Consider the following 21,775-nt stretch of genomic DNA (forward strand, 5'->3'; position numbering starts at 1 on the left):
CAGATCACAATACTGATCTAAAAAATAAGTAAATAAACAACAAAAAGCAAAAGCGATTTTATTTTTTAGTATCCACTATTTTTAATTATCTATAGTGCTTTTGTTTAAAGAAATGTCTTTTTTCCTAAGATCATTCAGAAATAGTAAAATAAAATCAACAAACCATTGTTTGATGAAATTTTAAGTGAGATAGTCTCGATTTCTAAGGTTTAAAATTACTACAAAATAATCTAGAAAAAAGAAACACCTCTAAATCATGCATCTTTGTTTTCTAAAAAAGTTCTCTTGTAATCCCAAATTTTGGATGTAGCCACCATTATTGCATTAATAAATATCTATAGCTTTGGGTAGACCAGTTAACATATTGGAACCTGTTTCTTCCAAAAATGAGAGAATATTTGCTTTACGTACCTTCTGGGGTTGTTGTGATAAAACAAGAGTATGAAGTTGAAAGCACACACAAATAATAAAACACTACATCAATGCTATTGACATGCATTTATATAAGTTGATACCAATTTATAAGATGATTGTTAGATTTTTTTATGTTATTTCTAGGATGGTTACCATGAAACTTTATCCTTGCTCTTTGTCCCTCCCCCAATAATATGGACCATCAAGAAAAGACTATAAAAGAGTAGTACTATTATGTGTTACTACAGACACTCTAAGTAACGTATATACATTAATTGTTTATGTACCCACTGAACTAATTTCATTCTTCTGGGGTTGAGATATGGTTAAAATCTTATGAGTTATTTAATTTTTAAAGTGTAGTTGAAAGGTCATACTTGCACACGACACATTGTCTATGAAGTTGGAGAGCAGTGAACATGACAATAACGGAGTAGTTTCTCGGTGGGGCTTTAACAAGGCGACGGAACTTGTCTCCATTCATTCTTATTACAGGCCTTTTATTGGTCCATTCCATCAGTTGACTAACCTTTTCAGATAACACCATCTAAAAAAAAGACAAAGACAGCATGCCATTAATACTCTCAACTTGGCATTTAAAATTTCTTTTAGCTAGAGAACTTACTTAAAACCAAGACTAATAAGCAGAGGTACATAAAAAATGTGAAAGAACTAAAAATTAAATTTAGTACTTGTGCCTGATGATGATAATTATTCTTAAAATTACATTATTTCATGATGAGATTTAAATGTATATTGCAATACTACATTTTTTTGTGAATTACTTATTTCCTAATAAATAAAATAAGATAAAATCAAAAAACCTTTCATTGGCTAAAGATTCCAAAGAAAGTGAGAAAAGCCACTCTACCTGATTTTAAGGTTTATTATATAGCTACATAAAAGGATAGATACATATAGATCAATGGAACAGAAACAAGAGCCAGAAACAGACGTACACAAGTATAGCCAACTGATATTTCACAAAGGTGCAAAATCAACTCAGTACAGAAAGGACGGCCTTTTCAATAAATGGTGCTGAAGCAACTGGACATCCATAGTCAAAAATATGAACCTCAAACTAAACTTCACACCTTATACAAAAATTAATTAAAGGGGCTTCCCTGGTGGTGCAGTGGTTAAGAATCCACCTGCCAATTCAGGGGACACGGGTTCGAGCCCTGGTCCAGGAAGATCCCACATACCGAGGAGCAACTAAGTCCGTGTGCCACAACTACTGAGCTTGCACTCTATAGCCCACGAGCCACAACTACTGAGCTTGCCTGCCACAACTACTGAAGCCCTCGTGCCTAAAGCCTGTGCTCCACAACAAGAGAAAGCCACCACAATGAGAAGCCGGCTCACCGCAACAAAGAGTAGCCCCTGCTCGCCACAACTAGAGAAAAAGCCTGCACAAAGCAACGAAGACCCAACACAGCCAAAAATACATACATAAAATAAAATAAATAAATTTATTTTAAAAATTAATTAAAAATGGATCACATACCTAAATGTAAAAATGAAAACTATTTAAAAATTAGGAAAAAAATATGGGAGAAAATGTTCAGGATCAAGGGGTAGGCAAAGAGTTCTTAGACCTGACACCAAAAGCACGATTCATAAAAAAGGAAAAAAAAAAGGTAAACTGGACCTCATCAAAATTAAAAACTTTTGCTCTGTGAAAGACCCTGTTATGAGGATGTGAAGACAAGCTACAGAGTGGGAGAAAATATTTACAAACCACACATCTAAAAAGGATTAGTAGCTAGAATATATTTTCTAAAACTATCAAAACTCAACAGTAAAACAAACAAAATAGGCAAGACATGAAAAGATTTCATCGAAGATGATCTACTGATGACAAAGAAACACACAAAAAGATGTTCAACATCATCAGCCGTTACAGAAATGCAAATTAAGAGCACAATGAGCTATCACTACACACCCGTTACTAAAATAAAATATAGCGACAGTACCAAATTCTGGCGAGGATGTAGAGAAACTGGGTCTCTCATACATTTTTGGTGGGAATGTACCATGGTACAGTCACTCTGGAAAACAGTTTGGCAGTTTCTTTAAAAAATTAAGCAAGCACACCATTGTAAAGCAATTATACTCCAACAAAGATGTTAAAAAAAATTAAGTAAAATATACACTAACCATACAATCCAGCAACTGCACTCCCAAACATTTATCTCGGAGAAATGAAAATTTACGTCTACACAAAGAAAGAGCTACATTTTGTTTGTTTCTTTTTAAAAGCCAGTCATCATGAGGCAATGGAAGAGAAGCATGGTTAATCAATGAGAATTTCAGTTTGAAATAAACGCAATCATATTCATTTATCTTTCCCCTCACCTCTACCCTTATGTTCAAACTTTGCAAGAGTAGTAAGAAGATGGGAAAAGATAAAAAAAGAAGTGCAGAAGAATCTCAATGCAGAGTTAATGCTAATTTATGGTTTTGTTCTTCTTTACAGGGATATGTTTGTAAAGGGCTGGGAAATCATGGAGTGGTTCACTATTCAGAAGCATTTGACCAATTACATTTCCCATTACTTACACTGAAGTTTGGCCAGGGCACTGGCATTCAAACTTTAAAAATAGTTCCTTCTCATTAAATTCAATCATCAAAGAACAGATGTTAGGATGTGCCTTTTCAGTTGGGAAGTGGATCAGGAACCTAATAGAAAGATAGCACTCTTTGAAAGATAGGTGTCAGTAATGCAAATGAGTTGCCTCAGACTTAGGCTAAGAAAAATAATCCCTGGAACCAATAAGAATAGCTTCTATGGCTTTAGTCATCCCAACAAAATTCTCAAAGAATGCACGTCTAGTGGGTTTAGTGGGTTTTAATTGAATGACCCTAAATGGTTTTCCTAGGTGGTCAAGGACCCAGGACACAAGCATATTAATCCCCCCACCCCTGCTAGATGTTTCACAACACTTTTTACCTGTGTTATAGCACTTATCATTCTAAGACAATTTGATATCTGTTTCCTTCTCTAGATTATTAGCTACTAGAGAGCAGACACACATAGTACTTTACCATATAGTAGGCATTCAGTTAGTGTGTACTGAATTTCTATTTAACAGAACCTAGCTGGGAATGGACTCACTTGCATCATTAACATATAAGGAAAAAAAGACGATTGCACACATAAACACTTAATAGAAATGGGATTTTTTTTTAATTTCAGGAAGGCAACAATAACATGGATTCTAAAAATGCATGATTTACCTTTAAAGCATGCCTGAATTCAGGCAATACTGAAAAAAATTTTACTTCCTGAGTACACTTCTACGAACAATAGAGAAAGATGGCATAAAAAATAGTTTTGTAGCAGATATAAAGTAATTCCAGTAAGAGCCACAAAATGAATATGCTACACATGGAAAAATGAATATAGTCTCTAATAAGCCCACAGAGAAATATATACACTCGCAGAAGACTGGTATAACAAATAATTAACAAGACTTGTGGAACAATGAATGCTACTAAGGAAACAGGTTGTTGGGGGAGGGATAAATTAGGAATTTGGGATTAACATATACACAGTACTATATATAAAATAGATAACCAACAAGGACCTACTGTATAGCACAGGGAACTATACTCAATATTTTGTAATAACCTACAAGGGAAAAGAATCTGAAAAAGAATACATATGTGTATAACTGAATCACTGTGCTGTAAATCTAAAACTAACACAACATTGTACATCAACTATACTTCAACTTTAAAAAAAGGAAACAGGTTGGTGGTAAAGGCAGTGGAAGAGAGTGAACTAGAAGGCAGATAGGACAAGGAACAAGGGGTGGAGGCTAGTTCATCTTTAGCAGTAGAATTAGTTACCAAAAATTGTCAAGAATAGGGATATTTGATTTAAAATAAGGCTGTATAAATTAAACTCAGTTTTTCTAAAAAATGAATTCTTATTATTTGATACAGACTTAATGATCCTCTTGGCTAAGAGAACAATATTAGTTCACAGAAAATATGCATTCTATATTCTAAAGCAGTCATTAATTTTGTTATATTTTCAAATTAAATTTGACAGTTACCAGCAAATTCAAACATAATTTGCCTATTTTATTCACCATGGCTACAGATACTATTTCGGGCTCTTTTAGAAAAAAAAAAAGTAAAGCAGTAACAGGTATAGTTTCATATAGTCTATCTCTATTCAACCACATAGATATATGTTCATTCCAATAAAACAAATGTATGTGCTTTGAATTAGTGGTAAACATGTGGAGTCTTCTTAAACAAAGTCTTGAATAGGTCTATGTAAAAAATGTATTATATTCCTCTTCTTGTTTATTAACAGACTGGAAAGACCAGATTTCTGGCTATACAATCCCCAAATAACTTATCAAGTAGAAGAAATTAGTTCAAAGGAATTACAAATTCTCTTTAAAGCTCTTATAAATGGGATTATTACCTCAAAAGACTGCTTATTACCGAGGCAATTAATTAGGTTACTTTCTCAGTTCATTTTTTTTTAAATGAACTAGTTTTAAACTTCTACAATAAAAGTACATGAACATAGCTTGGGACATGATAATTAGAAGCTATAATCCTTATTCACAATGACCTAATCTTTTAACATTTTAATATATATTAAAGTAAGCCCATCTTGATTTTACGGAGAAAAGAGCAGTTACTATTTGGAATGCTTAGTACGTATGTGTCAGGCAGCAACTTCTCTCCTTATAGAATGAGTATTTAATTCAATCCTCAGAACAACACTATGAGGTTAAATACTCTATTTTTAGTTCATTTAAATGTTGAGTAAACAGGATCAGAGAGGTTAAGCAACTTGGCCAAAGTGCCATAGTAAGACACAGAGCTAGGATTCAAACAGATCATTCTAAACCAAGGTTTCTCAGCAGCAGGGTAACTGACATCTTGGGCCAGATAATTCTTTTGTGGGGAGCTGTCCTGCACATTGCATGTTGAGCAGCATCCCTGACCTCTACCTATTAGATGCCAGTAGCATCACCAGCTGCCAATAACCAAAAATGTCTCCAGACATTGCCAGATAACCCTTGGGAAGTAAAATTCCCCACTCCCTCTTGAGAACCACTGTTCTAAACTGAAAAGGATTTTCACAGTCCGATTTAAGCTTTTATAATCTTATTATGTATTCAAAACTATTTTTATTAATTACCGATCGGAACACAATGTAAAAGAAAGACTTGGTGATAAAGTAAATCAAAACTTCCCAGAGCAAGCCCTTAGCATAATGGATAATACACTTACTAGGTCCATGTTTCTCAAAGTGTGGCTAGTATAAAGGAGCCTGTTAAAAGTGCAGACTTCTAGGTTTCATCCTCCAGTAAATTTGATTCAGTAGATCTACATAAGCCTTACTCAAAGGATGCTGATTAGCAGGGTTAGCTGATAAAAAAGACCAAGCAGCATGCCTGAGTGAGCCACATACTGTCTCCAATACCCAAAACTGTCCAATAAGGTGCTGGGTTTCCTGTTTGGTTTAGTGGGCCAAAGAGACAGCCATTTTTCCATGACCACAACAGGAATTGAGTATTATAAATCCACTGCCTTAGTCCCAAGGAACTTTGCTTTGTGAGCAGGCCCTTGGACTTTGTCGGGTTTATCAGCTACTGCTCCTGGCTACCTCTGTAATATGAGAGCACCACCACCAAGGTCATTGAGACTGAGGCTTTTACTTGCCAACAAGGCATCATCCATATAGTGAAAGCTTTAAACATGGAAGGGTAGAGGAACTTATGCTAAATCCTGACTCACCAACTGGTAGCAAATGGCACGGGACCTTAGGTACCCCTAGAGAATACTATAAACATATATAAGAGATCTTGCTACCTGAAAATGAACTGACCTTGATCCTCAAATATCAGTAAGATGGCACAGAAGGTGTTAGTGATGTCTAAGACTGCATACCACTTGTCATCAGTCTGTGTAATAGATTCAGTTGCAGTTGCAATGTCTGGAACAGCCTGGGCTATGGGAGCAACAATTGAAATCAGTTGGTAATAATCTGCTATAAGGCTTCAGTTCCTGTTAGTCTTTTTTCACTGGCCATTGAGGGCTGTTGTTGTGAGATATTGCATCACTTACCACCTCTGATGCCTTTAAATCTTTAATCAAGGCTGTGATTTCCCTTTCTCTTCCTAGGGGGCTCTTTAGCTTCTGGTGGATTCCAGGAATACAGAATTTTAACATGTACCTCAAGTGATTCCTTTTTTTAAAATTTATTTATTTTATTTATTTATTTTTGGCTACATTGGGCCTTTGTTGCTGTGGGCAGGCTTTCCCTAGTTGTGGTGAGCGGGGGCCACGTGCATGGGCTTCTCATTGCGGTGGCTTCTCTTGCTGCAGAGCACGGGTTCTAGGTGCACGGACTTCAGTAGTCGTGGTGCGCGGGCTCAGTAGTTGTGGCTCGCAGGCTCTAGAGTGCAGGCTCAGTAGTTGTGGCACACAGGCTTAGTTGCTCCATGGCACGTGGGATCTTCCCAGATCAGGGATCAAACCCATGTCCCCTGCGTTGGTAGGTGGATTCTTAACCACTGCGCCACCAGGGGAGTTCCCCAAGTGATTCTTTATACACTGAAGTTTGAGTACTACTGCTCTACATTTTAATTCTTAAGGGTAAGGACTACGTCTTATATAATTTCTATGCAATTACACAGGGAAAATAAATAAACATTAAGCAATTCAAATTATACACAACAGGAAATAATACACCATTCCTAAAAATAAACCACCACCTGATCTTCCTGAAATGGTTGAAGAATGTGATATATTCTAGATAACTCAAATATAACACCTTATCTAGGAATAAACCTACCTAAGGAGACAAAAGATCTGTAAGTGGAAAATTATAAGACACTGATGAAAGAAATTAAAGATGACACAAATAGATGGAGAGATATACCATGTTCTTGGATTGGAAGAATCAACATTGTGAAAATGACTCTCATACCCAAAGCAATCTACAGATTCAATGCAATCCCTATCAAACCACCACTGGCATTTTTCACAGAACTAGAACAAAAAAATTCACAATTTTATGGAAACGCAAAAGACCCCAAATAGTCAAAGCATCTTGAGAAAGAAAAACGGAGCTGGAGGAAGCAGGTTCCCTGACTTCAGACTATACTACAAAGCTACAGTAATCAAGACAGTATGGCACTGGCACAAAAACAGAAATATAGATCAATGGAACAGGATAGAAAGCCCAGAGATAAACCCACGCACATATGGTCACCTTATCTTTGATAAAGGAGGCAAGAATATACAGTGGAGAAAAGACAGCCTCTTCAATAAGTGGTGCTGGGAAAACTGGACAGCTACATGTAAAAGAATGAAATTAGAACACTCCCTAACACCATACACAAAAATACACTCAAAATGGATTAAAGACCTAAATGTAAGGCCAGACACTACCAAACTCTTAGAGGAAAACATAGGCAGAACACTCTATGACATAAATCACAGCAAGATCCTTTTTGACCCACCTCCTAGAGAAATGGAAATAAAAACAAAAGTAAACAAATGGGACTTAATAAAACTTAAAAGCTTTTGCACAGCAAAGGAAACCATAAAGAAGACCAAAAGACAACCCTCAGAATGGGAGAAAATATTTGCAAATGAAGCAACTGACAAAGGATTAATCTCCAGAATTTACAAGCAGCTCATGCAGCTCAATATCAAAAAAACAAACAACCGAATCCAAAAATGGGTAGAAGACCTAAATAGACATTTCTCCAAAGAAGATATACAGATTGCCAACAAACACATGAAAGAATGCTCAACATCATTAATCATTAGAGAAATGCAAATCAAAACTACAATGAGATATCATCTCACACCCGTCAGAATGGCCATCATCAAAGAATCTAGAAACAATAAATGCTGGAGAGGGTGTGGAGAAAAGGGAACCCTCTTGCACTGTTGGTAGGAATGTAAATTGATACAGCCACTATGGAGAACAGTACAGAGGTTCCTTAAAAAACTAAAAATAGAACTACCATATGACCCAGCAATCTCATTACTGGGCATATACCCTAAGAAAACCATAATTCAAGAAGAGTCATGTACCACAATGTTCATTGCAGCACTATTTACAATAGCCAGGACATGGAAGCAACCTAAGTGTCCATCAACAGATGAATGGATAAAGAAGATGTGGCACATATATACAATGGACTATTACTCAGCCATAAAAAGAAACAAAATTGAGTTATTTGTACTGAGGTGGATGGACCTAGAGTCTGTCATACAAAGTAAGTCAGAAAGAGAAAAACAAATACCGTATGCTAACACATATATATGAAATCTAAGGAAAAAAAAAAGGTCATGAAGAACCTAGGGGCAAGACGGGAACAAAGACACAGACCTACTAGAGAATGGACTTGAAGATATGGGGAGAGGGAAGGGTAAGCTGGGACAAAGTGAGAGAGTGGCACGGACATATATACACTATGAAACTTAAAATAGATAGCTAGTGGGAAGCAGCCGCATAGCACAGGGAGATCAGCTCGGTGCTTTGTGACCACCTAGAGGGGTGGGATAGGGAGGGTGGGAGGGAGGGAAATGCAAGGGGGAAGAGATATGGGAACATATGTATATGTATAACTGATTCACTTTGTTATAAAGCAGAAACTAACACACCATTGTAAAGCAATTATACTCCAATAAAGATGTTAAATATATATATATATATATATAAAACACCTTAATAATTCCTAGACACTTCTTTCACTTGTCCTCTTTTGTCTCTTCTGTTATATGATTTTATAAAGGAATTTCTCTTTTTTCACATTTGAGTTAAAAGTTTTCTTGATCGGAGTAAATCGCTAGTACTGAAGAACCTTCTTCCTTAGGATGCCTCTTATCCGTTGTCAAGAGCCCATTGTTTGGGTACTGAACGCTATGCCTTAGAAATAAAAATTTTGTTTCTCTATAGGCTCTACACTAAGTCCCACTATTCACTCTCTAAATATTCCTTTATCTTCCAAAGTCATAACCTTCAAAAGTAAAGGATTAATATATCACCTGTGACCTTCAGGTCCTTCTATTTACTATTTAATACTTTAAAGTTGTTAGTAGGAAAGATATTTTCCAGGGACTATAGTACATAAAGGTAGGAGGTTTATCAAGTGAGCTCAACTCAAAAAAGTAATTGATTTGGAAACAACTCCTACTGCAAATACTTTTTCCACTACGGTTTTAAAAAAACATTTGAGAAAATATACCCATCCAGTTTTAAAATTTGCACTGGATATATTTATTTAAAACAAAATAAAAGTTTACTATGAAAAAACATTAAATTTATAAGCAAAGACTTTCACAATCAATTGGTATCTCCCCTTCTTGGAGTACATTACTCTACTTTCGACTATTTAAATAAAACAAAAAGCAGAGTAATAATATTCACAATTAAAATATAATACTTACCAACAAAGTTAAGTAAGCTTAAAGTCTTTCTCTTCTCTTGAAGCATTTAAATTATTATGGCCACAAAATAATCCCACTAACAGGAAGTCAATTAATATCTCTAATTCTGTTAGTAATAATCAAGTACGATGAAAATTTTAGGACTACAAGGGATTAAGAGGACCAAGAAAGTGCAGTAACACAACACTGCACTAATTTAACTTTATTCTACTTGCTTGCATAATATGTATCCCAATTAGCTCTAGCAAAATAGATTAAGCCTTAACAACTACAAATTTTCTTATTATCACTAAATATCACTCAGCAAAGATAGCATATAGCAGTCAGTGGTCCCCAACCTTTTCGGCACCGGGGACTGGTTTTGTGGAACAGTTTTTCCATGGACGGGGTGGCGGGGGATGGTTTCGGGATGATTCAAGTGCATTACATTTATTGTGCACTTTATTTCTATTATTATTACATTGTAATATATAATGAAATAATTATACAGCTCACCATAATGCAGAATCAGTGGGAGCCCTGAGCTTGTTTTCCCTTGCCGCTCACTGATAGGGTTTTGATGAGTTTGCAAGCAATTGATTTATTATGGTCTCCGTACAGTCAAAGCTCTCTGCTAATGATAATCTGTATTTGCAGAGCATCAGCGCCTCACCTCCACCTCAGATCATCAGGCATTAGATTCTCATAAAGTGTGCGCAACCTAGCTCCCTTGCATGCGCGGTTCACAGTAGGGTTCGCACTCCTATGAGAATCTAATGCCCCCGCTGATCTGACAGGAGGTGGAGCTCTGGCGGTAATGTGAGCAATCAGGAGCGGCTGTATTTCGCTCGCCCGCCCGGCGGCCCTCCGCTCAGTCCCTGCTGTGAGTCCCGGTTCCTAACAGTCCACGGACCGGTACCAGTCTGTGGCCCGGGGATTGGGGACCCCTGGTATATAGGAATCCCCTATAATTTAAATCTAAATTCTGATGCTGCCATTAAGATTACTTTTGAATTTCAGAAGTAATAAAGCTAAGCATCAACAGTCTGAATTCCTCTAAAATGCACCTCCCTTTCCCCCAAAACTTATTTCATTATATCTGTGTTCTAGACCATCAGGGTTTATTCATAAAAATTCTTCATATTTTTAGCTTTCTTAATAATCCACTAGCCTACAAATGTTAGTTTAAAAAATTCCTGGTTAAGGAATAAATTTTCAACTCCATCCTTAAATTACAAGTGAGACTGAACAGACCTGGAAACATAATTGGCAGATAATGACTGAAGGAGAAAGACAGTGAACAGAGAAGAGAGTATCTGTAATCCTTAAATGCTATCTGCTCCATTCTCAGTTCACATACTTCTTGCACAGGGCTAAAATATACCACTGTCCCCTGTCCTTGATGTTTATTTTTGGAGGATGTCTCAATTTGTTTGTTTTGCAATGCTACTGAGCCTTTTGTTCTTGGTAATAAGGTATTTTCTAAGTAATTGCTGGGGTTTTGCGCATGTGATACTTTCATGCATCACTTCTCAAAGCAATGTCAAAGAATACAGAAGTTTTTTCCAATAATTGCCTGCCTTGTCAAAATATGCAGATAATTTTATTTTCTGAATAATCTTCATAAAAACAATATAAAAAGACCAATTGAAAAATATTTTATACTGCAGAGGAACACAATCTTATTTTATTTTCTATCAATAATATTCATCTAATGTCTTCTACATACCAGGTACTGCATTAGGCACTTTACAGCCCTCATCTCCTTTAATTCTCACAATACAAAAGAAGATAGGCATTTTCCCATTCTACTGATAAGGAAAATGAGACTCAGAGTAACTTGCTAAAGATCACTTGGGTTGCATTAACATATATGATCTTTAAAATTTTACACAATTTTTTGAAAACTGAGCTAACGGGAGGAAAACTATCTGCCACCCTAGCACTATTAAGACCATTTTTTAATGTTTCAGGATGCTTTGTGCATTCATTCTTTTCCAGGGAATTCCCTGGCAGTCTGGTGGTTTGGACTCAGGGCTTTCACTCACAGGGCCCAGGTTCGATCCCTGGTCAGGGAACTAATATCCCACAAGCCACACAGTGTGGCCAAAGAAAAGAAAAAAAAAGACACTCTTTTCCATATTATTTTTCTATTACAGATTCCCAGAAGTAGATCAAGAAATATGGATAATTTTTTACAAGTGAAGAATTGCCAATTATTTTTTTTTAAATATTTATTTTCGCTGTACCGTGTCTTAGTTGCAGCATGCAGGATCTTCCTTGCATCATGTGGGATCTTTAGTTGTGGCATGCGGACTCTTAGTTGCGGCATGCATGCGGGATCTAGTTCCCCGACCAGGGATCGAACTCAGGCCCCCTCCATTGGGAGCTCAGAGTCTTACCCACTGGACCACCAGGGAAGTCTTGAAATATGGATAATTTTGTCAAAGACCATGCCTTTTCATTTTTATCATGCTGCCTCCCTAAAATGACACCAGTTGCAAGAATAAGCAACTTTCTTTCTACCAGAGGGGGAAATAATTCACCATAAAAATAAAATAAGTCACTGCAAAATAAGTCTTTGTGGCCTAGCAGAGAGCATACGATTTGGAGTCAGACAAGGGGTAGAATCCCAGCTCAGCCTCTACAGCTGTGCTTCTTTAGGCAAACCCCCAACATCTCTCTTGCTCAGTGTCAGTTTCCTCACCTTTCAAAAAGGGCTAATACACTGCAGGGTTACTGTGAGGATTAGAGATAATGCATGTAAACCATAGTGCATGACATGTAGAAGGCATTGAATAAATATTAGAGAATAAGTCAATGTTCCAGTGAAAACACTGTTACAAGTGTAAGTAATCCGATAAGTAGGGTAGCATTTCATTTAACAACAGACAACTATGAAGAACTTGAGTGATTTTTAATTATATTCATTTAGGAGAGTTGTCTTTTTTTGTTGTTCTTCTCTATTTTTTAAAATAAATTTATTTATTTTATTTATTTATTTTTGGCTGCATTGGGTCTTCATTGCTGCACGCAGGCTTTCTCTAGTTGTGGCAAGCAGGGGCTACTCTCCGTTGCAGTGCTTGGGCTTCTCATTTCGGTAGTTTCTCTTGTTGCAGAGCACGGGCTCTAGGCACACAGGCTCAGTAGTTGCGGCTCTCAGGCTCTAGAGCTCAGGCTCAGTAGTTGTGGTCCACAGGCTTAGTTGCTCCGCGGCATGTGGGATCTTCCCGGACCAGAGCTCAAACCTGTGTCCCCTGCATTGGCAGGCAGATTCTTAACCACTGCTCCTCCAGGGAAGCCCTCTATTTTTTTTTAATTGAAGTGTAGTTGATTTACAAAGTTGTGCTAATTACTGCTGTACAGCAAAGTGACTCAGTTATACAGGAGAGGTGTCTTTTTAAACATAATACTTAGATTATAAGATCATACATTATCCTACCATTTAAAGCCAAATCTACTATGGTGGATAGACCTGGGATTTTTTAAAAATAATGTTTTCAAAAATTGTAAGCATTTTGCAACAGAACGTCTATATTTTTAAACTGTCTCTAAGTAGTATCACAGTAATCTCATTATTAAAAAGTCCAAAACATGCTCAGTTACAGGGGAAAGGTATAAAAACGAAACCAACTTTACCAGCCTATGTTTATTCCTTGTTTACTGATGAGAAAATCCAATTTTAGATTGTGAAACCTAAACAAACCCTCAAGTGAAAGAACAGATTGCTGACTTTATATGTACACAGTTAATTAATTAATTAATTAGATGTTTATTGACAGATACTGCTAGGTGTGAAAAAAATTAATTTAAAAGTGTCTGTATTCATAACCAATATTTTATAATAACTATAAATGGAGCATAATCTTTAAAAATGGTGAATAGCCATGTTGTACACTTGAAACTCATATAATATTGTAAATCAACTATACCTCAGTTAAACAAAAGTGTCTGTATTCAAGATGCTCACAGTCTAATGCGAAAGACTGGTATATAAACAATGACAATACAATGTGCTGAATTCATCTCAATTCACCTAGGGGAACCAGGAAAAGCTTAGTTGAGAAGGAAGGTAATGTTTGAACTAAGAGTTGAAGAGTAGGAACCCTCAGGTGAATGAGGGAGTGGGGTGAGGGAGAAGAAGGGAGATACTCCAGCAAGTATAGATACTTGCAAGAGAGTATAGAAAGATCAAGGCAGGAATTCCCTGGCAGTTCAGTGGTTAGGACTCGGCACTCTCACTGCCGGGGCAAGGGTTCAATCCCTGGTGGGAGAACTAAGATCCCGCAAGCCATGCGGCCAGTAGAGGGCGGAGCTTGAATTGAGATGAGCCTGGAAAAAGCAGACCAGGGACAGACTACAGAAGTCCTTTTATACTTTGCAAAATAGGTTATTTTAACCTTTCGGTTGTCAGTTTTTTACCTTAGCATCTCTGGCAACACTATGAAGGATGAGTTCAAGGATGACCAGTTAGGCAGTTATGGCAAGAGATTTGCAAGAGCGATAAGGGTCTTGAACAGTGGCATGATGGGAAGGGAGTTAGAATCTGATTCCTTAAAAACATTTTTTTATTGAGATAAAATTCAGGTAACATAAAATCCACCGTGTTAACAATTTTAAAGTACATAAAACATTATTAATCATTAGAGAAATACAAATCAAAGCTACAATGAGATATCATCTCACACTGGTCAGAATGGCCATCATCAAAAAATTTACAAACAATAATTGCTAGAGAGGGTGTGGAGAAAAGGGAACCCTCTTGCACTGTTGGTGGGAATGTAAATTGATACAGCCACTATGAAGAACAGTATGGAGGTTCCTTAAAAAACTAAAAATAGAACTACCATATGACCCAGCAATCCCACTACTGGGCATATACCCTGAGAAAACCATAATTCAAAAAGACTCATGTACCACAATGTTCACTGCAGCACTATTTACAATAGCCAGGACATGGAAGCAATCTAAGTGTCCACCAACAGATGAATGGATAAAGAAGATGTGGCACATATATACAATGGAATATTACTCAGCCATAAAAAAGAAACGAAATTGAGTTATTTGTAGTGAGGTGGATGGACCTAGAGTCTGTCATACAGAGTGAAGTAAGTCAGAAAGAGAAAAACAAATACCGTATGCTAACACATATATATGGAATCTAAAAAAACCAAAAAGGTCATGAAGAACCTAGGGGCAAGACGGGAACAAAGACACAGACCTCCTAGAGAATGGACTTGAGGACACGGGGAGGGGGAAGGGTAAGCTGGGACAAAGTGAGAGAGTGGCATGGACATATATACGCTACCAAACGTAAAACAGATAGCTAGTGGGAAACAGCCACATAGCACAGGGAGATCAGCTCGGTGCTTTGTGACCACCTAGAGGGGTGGGATAGGGAGGGTGGGAGGGAGGGAGATGCAAGAGGGAAGAGATATGGGGACATATGTATAACTGATTCACTTTGGTATAAAGCAGAAACTAACACACCATTGTAAAGCAATTATACTCCAATAAAGATGTTTAAAAAATAAAAAATCAAGTACATAATTCATTGCTAATTCCTTTTGAAAGTAATCTATCCCCTGCTAGGCTCTTCTGCTTCTAGTTTAGTGAGAGGTTAAATGAATAAATAATTTAACTGGTAGAAATACTAGTTTTTAACATTTTTCACTGTTTTATTAAAAAATGGTGGTTGTAGAAATTTAGACAATACCAACATATAAGGTAAAAAGTTACAGTGTTCCCCTAATGAACAATCCCAACTACCCAGAGATATCCATTGTTGTATATCCTTACAAAGGTTTCTCTCTCTATATATATACACTTATATATATATATATATATTAACATAAAAGGCCTCTAGAATATAAAACTATGTATTGCTTTACATCTTGTTTTCCATGTAAAAATGGCTTGGAACCCTCCTAAAAAAGCACATAGATTTCTAGTTCCAGTGTATGAGCCTGCTCATTTCACCATTACTTTGAAAATTGTATATTTTTAATTTTACTTTTTGCCAATCTATTAATTAACTCGTTTTAATATGCTAGCTTATTTTTTTCTTATGCAATAGTACACATATTCAAAAACAGAGAAGATAGGTTCTCTTAAATTCAGCTCAAGTTGACAAGCATCGGAGATGTTTAAATGGCATTTTAAAAGTGCCTGTACAGGTATCGTGTACTAGAAGGAGGCACAGAATGTACAGGAAATAGCATAAGACTGACTGACCTAGGATTTCAGTCCTTGTTCTGCAACAGTTAACTGTGCAAGTTTAGGACTTGGGTTTCCTCATTTATAAAATTAGAGAGCTTAAAGAATCGCTAGTAATCTGTAAAGCTCTAAGAGCATACGGCTCTACACATGTTTCAAAACAACAATGTTAAAATTCCTCAGCTTGGATTGCTTAATGGTGAGTAAAGAATACTGTATCTCCTCCACTTGCCAAAGTCAGTAAATTCCACGAGGAGGAATCTTAGTTTTGTTCACTTATATACACTAAGCTTCTCACAACAGCGCCTGGCGCGCTTGATATTTGGTAAAACATTGAAAATGGTTTAAGAGCTTCACTCCGGTAACTTGTTTTGAATCAATTATTTGGACAATGAAATAAATTTGGCATAGCTCCGCTCTTCTGTTTACTCCTCTCATTCCTGAAGTGAAAATGCTACAAAATATATAGTTCTCACACGTCTAAAAGGGAGTTACATCTACTGACAGAAGAAAGACTCAGATATTCTACCCCTTGGACCTAAAGTCGAACTTCCCGCCACCACCTGATGGGGCCCATACTCAAAGAAGTGTCAAAACTCGTAGCTATGTACATCCACAGGCCTATAGAAGCCAGCTTGTCACCTACTCCACCCCACTCTCAGACTCTACAGTCCCAGAAGACAAGGTATTACAGTTTCTTCTCTCGCGAACCCCACAATTCCAAAAACGGCGGAATTGGAGCCGCCAAAGGTACAGAATCGGCGGGGAAAAGGGATCGGGAAGGACAAAACAGACCCTCTCAAGCCCCACTCGTTGGGAGAAGCCCGTGTTGCTGGAAACAGCGTCCTCACCTCCTTCTTTCTCTGGGCAGAGGCTGAGGGAACCCCGTAAACGAGCAGCAGTGCCACCGCTACGGTCGCAGAGACGCACCAAAGCCACCAACGCGCTGCCATGTTCGCTTCTCTCCTTCCTAGAAGGGAAACTTTCCTGGGGCTGGGTCTGAGGGTTGGGCGTGAGAACAGACAAACCAGCCCCCTCGCGCCTCCTCATTGGTCCAGCTCAACCCTACCCGTAGTCCCCTCACATTACGTCAGGGCGCTGTACAGCCAGACGCCCGCTAAAAGACGTTTCACTTCTAATTGGTCTCTGTTAGCCAATAGAAAAATGACAATCTGGAGGTTTTACATTGGTCCGCTAAGGATGAGGGACCGCCCCTTTCATTAAACGTAAAGATGGCGGGCTTAGCGGTTCTTCAAATACGCGTGCGCAGTTATGAAGCCTTGCGGTTTTTCAGCGTCCAAGCTGGCTTAGGGTTGTTAACGACAGAAACTTTTTCCCGGAGACTCTTTAGAACTCTTTGAACACCTCTTTCGTGTAATATTCTAGAAAAATTGGACCTAACCACGTGATTGATAGGAGCTATCCAAGTCCCTTATTTGGCCTCCAAAGTATTTCAAATAAAAAAATAAAAAGAAAGTTGGGGCTTCCCTGGTGGCAGTGGTTAAGAATCCGCCTGCCAGTGAAGAGAACACGGGTTCGAGCCCTGGCCAGGGAAGATCCCACATGCCGTGGAGCAACTAAGCCCGTGTGCCACAACTACTGAGCCTGAGCTCTTGAGCCCGCAAGCCACAAATACTGAAGCCTGCGCACTTAGAGCCCGTGCCCTGCAACAAGAGAAGCCAGGACAATGAGAAGCCCGCGCACCGCAGCGAAGAGTAGCCCAGGCTCACCGCAACTAGCGAAAGCCCGCACACAGCAAGGAAGACCCAACACAGCCAAAAAATAGGTAAAAGCAGGAAAGCAAAAACAGTGTTACTGAGGGATATTTTCAAAAGTGAATGAACAAGAGCTTGTTGAATACCTTGTGTGTCCCAGGAACTGTGCCACATGTGCTGAACACAACAGACATCAAAAGTTATATTCTAAAGTGTTTATTCATGGCAAACCTTTAGGTTTATTAGGTAGGCACCAACAAGTACTTAAATTTCTGTTATAGACAGCAAAAATTTTTTTTTTACTTGCCGTTCTTTTGTTTGAGGGATGGACGCAGCACTAAGGTTGTAAGAAAGCACTTCTGTCTTTTTAAAGTTTTTGTGTCGTAATCGGTTTTCTTAAATATCCAGTTCCCTTATCTAAAAAATAATAAAAATCCTACATAGCAGAACTTTCCACTTTTTTGGCCCAGTTCTGTTTACCATTGTGGGTTGTAAAACTGGGATAATGGAGAAGAATAATATACTCAAGAGGAAAACCACCAACAAAACCAATTGCATGTAATTTGGATTTATTTTGATGCTGTGGAATATCATATGACCATTCTTTTAGGCCCTGCTGAGAAACACACGGAGAGGAAAATAATTTCATTAAGTTGGAGAGACAAGGAGATGGGTATGGAAGGGAAAATAGTTGCTTCTGAAGAGATGTGATCTAGAGATATGTAAAAAATTAAAACGTTTACAGACACTCGTAGTAAGAAAACTTTTTAAAAAGGACACTGAGACATGCCATATGATTCCATTTATATGACATTCTAGAAAGGTAGAGAACAGATCAGTGACTATCAGGGGCTGGAGGTGGGGAGAGGGACTGACTACAAAGGGGCCACACAAGGAGATTTTTTGTGAGGATACAGCCTTTCTCTCCTTAATTATTGGGGTGGTTACACACTGTTTGTATTTGTCAAAACTCAGAAGACTACACTAAAAAAGAGTGAATTTTACTGCATGTAAATTTAACAAATAAAAAATTAAGATAAGTTTTTTAAGTACACAAAAATCTCACCTATCATTTTGGCAAAAATTCAATACGTGATGTCATTGAGTCTGTGGGGAAACAGGCACCCTCATACATTGCTGGTGGGAATGAAAAATGGAGGATAACTTAATATCTAATGCATTTATCCTTTGATTCAGCAATCCCACTTCTAGGAATCTACTCCAACAATAAGAAAATATATGCTCACAAATTTGTTCATTTCAGCACTATTTGTAATTGAAATATTCTCAAAACCACCTAAATGTTCAAATATAGGAGAATGATTGAATATACTATGGTACATAAATACCATGGAGTATTTCACAGCTGTAAAGAAAAGGAATGAGGAAGAACTCTGTAAATGATATGGATTTTCAAGATCTATTTTTAAAGTGAAAAAACCAAGTGCAAAAGTACATACATATTATGCTACATTTGTGTAAAATAGAAGAGGAAATAAGAAAATATATATGTTTGCCCATTTTGCAAAAGGAAACACAAAAAGCTTAAATCAGAAACTAATGAAATTGGTTACCTACAGAAGGTGGAGAAAATGGAGTAGAAAAGTTATGAGAGGGAATGACACTTCTCTAAGTACACCAGTTTTGTATAGTTTTGACTTTTGAAATAATGTTAATATTTTAAAAATAAAATATAAAAGCAAATCATATGGTTTTGCAAGATAAAAAAGTTCTGGAGATGGATGGTGGTGATAGTTGTACAACAATGTGAATGTACTTAATACCACTGAACTATACACTTTAAAATGGTTAAAATAGTAAATTTTATCACAATTTAAAAAATAAGTTAAACATTTAAAAATCACATCAGTAAGAATGGGTTAAAAAACTGAAATTGAATACAAACAGAAAAAAGGGAGCACAACTCTATTTCAAATGAAAAAAAACCACACTAAAAAAAAAAAATCTGAAAAATTTATGAACACAGTACCTTGATTACATACCATTAGTCTAAAGAAAAAAACACAACTACAAGCAAATCTTAAACTCTACTAGGTAGATTTGTTTTTCATAGTGATATGAGCAAAGCAATTCTGAAAATATATTGTGTATAATGTAATATGTAAAAACACTGATGTTGAGAGCCAGGATTCTCACTGTGTAAGAAGGGAGATACAAATATGAAATGAGGGAAAGTAAAAAAGAACTTTTGGGGGTTGGACTGGAATTGGAAGTATTTGTATAAATTTATCATTCATGATATATATCCCTAGCTCTATTCACAGGAAGGACTAGAAGCAATGACACTCCAATATCAATGAGCAAACCTAGTGCCAAATCTAGGTTGCTAAATGCCATCCCTGAAATAAATTGGGGCTCCTTAGGGAAATGGTTGATTCCAGTGCTGGGGCAGGGAAAGTACAAGATGAGCCTTGTGTCAGAAAATAAAGATGTGCTCAAAAAAAATGATGGCGATGTCAAAAAAATACATATAAGCCAGCTTGAAGGGAATCTTACTGACCACATCTGAGACTATTGAGCATTAAAATAAATCATGATAGCAATGGATTATAACCTATGGAATCCATGGATCCACACTGATAGTGAACAAATAAATAGGGGAGAAGATCAAACTCCTCTTTATAGTAGAACACTCAGTATTAAATATGGAAGGAATGATAGAGTTAGAAAATCACCATTTTGCAACTTTCATACTAATAATTCTTTTAGGCAAAAATCATCAATGGATACAAAAACTAGTGGGTGGAAGTTTGATAAAGAACAGGATATATACATAGTCTGAATGTATTCCTCACGTTACTTATTAATGACAAAGGGAAAAACAGTAACTTTATACTATAGGAACTTGGAGGTCACCCTTTTGATCAAATGATTAAAGTTGGCATTATCAATAATGGGACAAGCTAATATTATAGGCTTCCTGATAAGATGCCCTAAGAAGACATATCTGTCATGTAGTATTCCTGTCAGAAGTGCATTAACTGAATCTAATTAGGAGAAAACGTCAAGCACACAAAATTTGACGGAACTTTTACAAAATAACTGGCCTGTACTCTTCAAATATATTACAGAGCACAGACCTGTGGAGTCAGAAGGTCCGTTACCAGTTGTCACTTACAATTGCCTAATCTTGATTCTGCACCTCACTTCCTTCATACGTAAGCTTGAGAGTATAAAGTTTACCTTAGTAAGAAAAAAATTAGTGCCGTGAAAGACAAAGAAAGGCCGAGGAACTGTTTGATTTTCTAGGAGACTAAAGACATAACTTAAATGTAATGAGGTGGCTGGACCTAGAGTCTGTCATACAGAGTGAAGTAAGTCTGAAAGAGAAAAACAAATACCTTATGCTAACACATATATATGGAATCTAAAAAAAACAAAAAGGTTCTGAAGAGCCTAGGGGCAGGACAGGAATAAAGACGCAGACGTAGAGAATGCACTTGAGGACACGGGGAGGAGAAAGGGTAAGCTGGGACGAAGTGAGAGAGTGGCATGGACATATATACACTATCAAATGTAAAACCGATAGCTAGTGGGAAGCAGCCGCATAGCACAGGGAGATCAGCTCGGTGGTTTGTGAGCACCTAGAGGGGTGGGATAGAGAGGGTGGGAGGGAGACGCAAGAGGGAGGAGACATGAGGATGTGTGTATATGTATAGCTGATTCACTTTGTTATAAAGCAGAAGCTAACACACCACTGTGGAGCAATTATACTCCAATAAAGATGTTTTAAAAAAAGACATAATTAAATTCAATACAGGGAACTGGATTGAATTTTGGATGGAGATATTGGGGTAATTGGTGAAATTGGAATATGAGCTGTACTGTCTCAATATTAAAATTTCTGAATTTAATAACTGTACTGTGGTTATGTAAGAGAATAGCTTACTCTTAGGAAATGAACCCTGAAGTATTAACAGGTAAAAACACATGACGTATGCAAGTTATTCTCAAATGGTTCAGAAAAAAAGAGATGCATTTATATA

The 21,775-nt window shown here is 37.2% G+C and overlaps 1 protein-coding gene across 4 annotated transcripts in view; it reads right to left on the bottom strand.

Moving 5' to 3' along the window:
* The window catches only part of MAGT1 (magnesium transporter 1), a 47,467-nt gene extending 30,405 nt beyond the window's left edge, over nucleotides 1-17,062 (bottom strand). For 2 of the 4 annotated variants that reach the window (XM_032619504.1, XM_032619506.1), the window contains exons 1-2: nucleotides 16,905-17,062; nucleotides 792-961 (exon numbers count right to left, since the gene is read on the bottom strand). In XM_032619504.1, coding sequence (XP_032475395.1) covers nucleotides 792-961; nucleotides 16,905-17,006 — 272 coding nt within the window. In that variant the 5' untranslated portion in view covers nucleotides 17,007-17,062. Of the gene's footprint in view, nucleotides 1-791; nucleotides 1,052-16,904 lie in introns of all 4 variants that reach the window. The other 2 variants (XM_032619502.1, XM_032619503.1) reach the window with 2 other exon arrangements.
* Between the last annotated feature and the right edge of the window lie 4,713 nt (nucleotides 17,063-21,775).

The sequence above is a fragment of the Phocoena sinus genome, chromosome X, assembly GCF_008692025.1.
Source record: "Phocoena sinus isolate mPhoSin1 chromosome X, mPhoSin1.pri, whole genome shotgun sequence".
Classification (NCBI taxonomy): Eukaryota; Metazoa; Chordata; class Mammalia; order Artiodactyla; family Phocoenidae; genus Phocoena; species Phocoena sinus.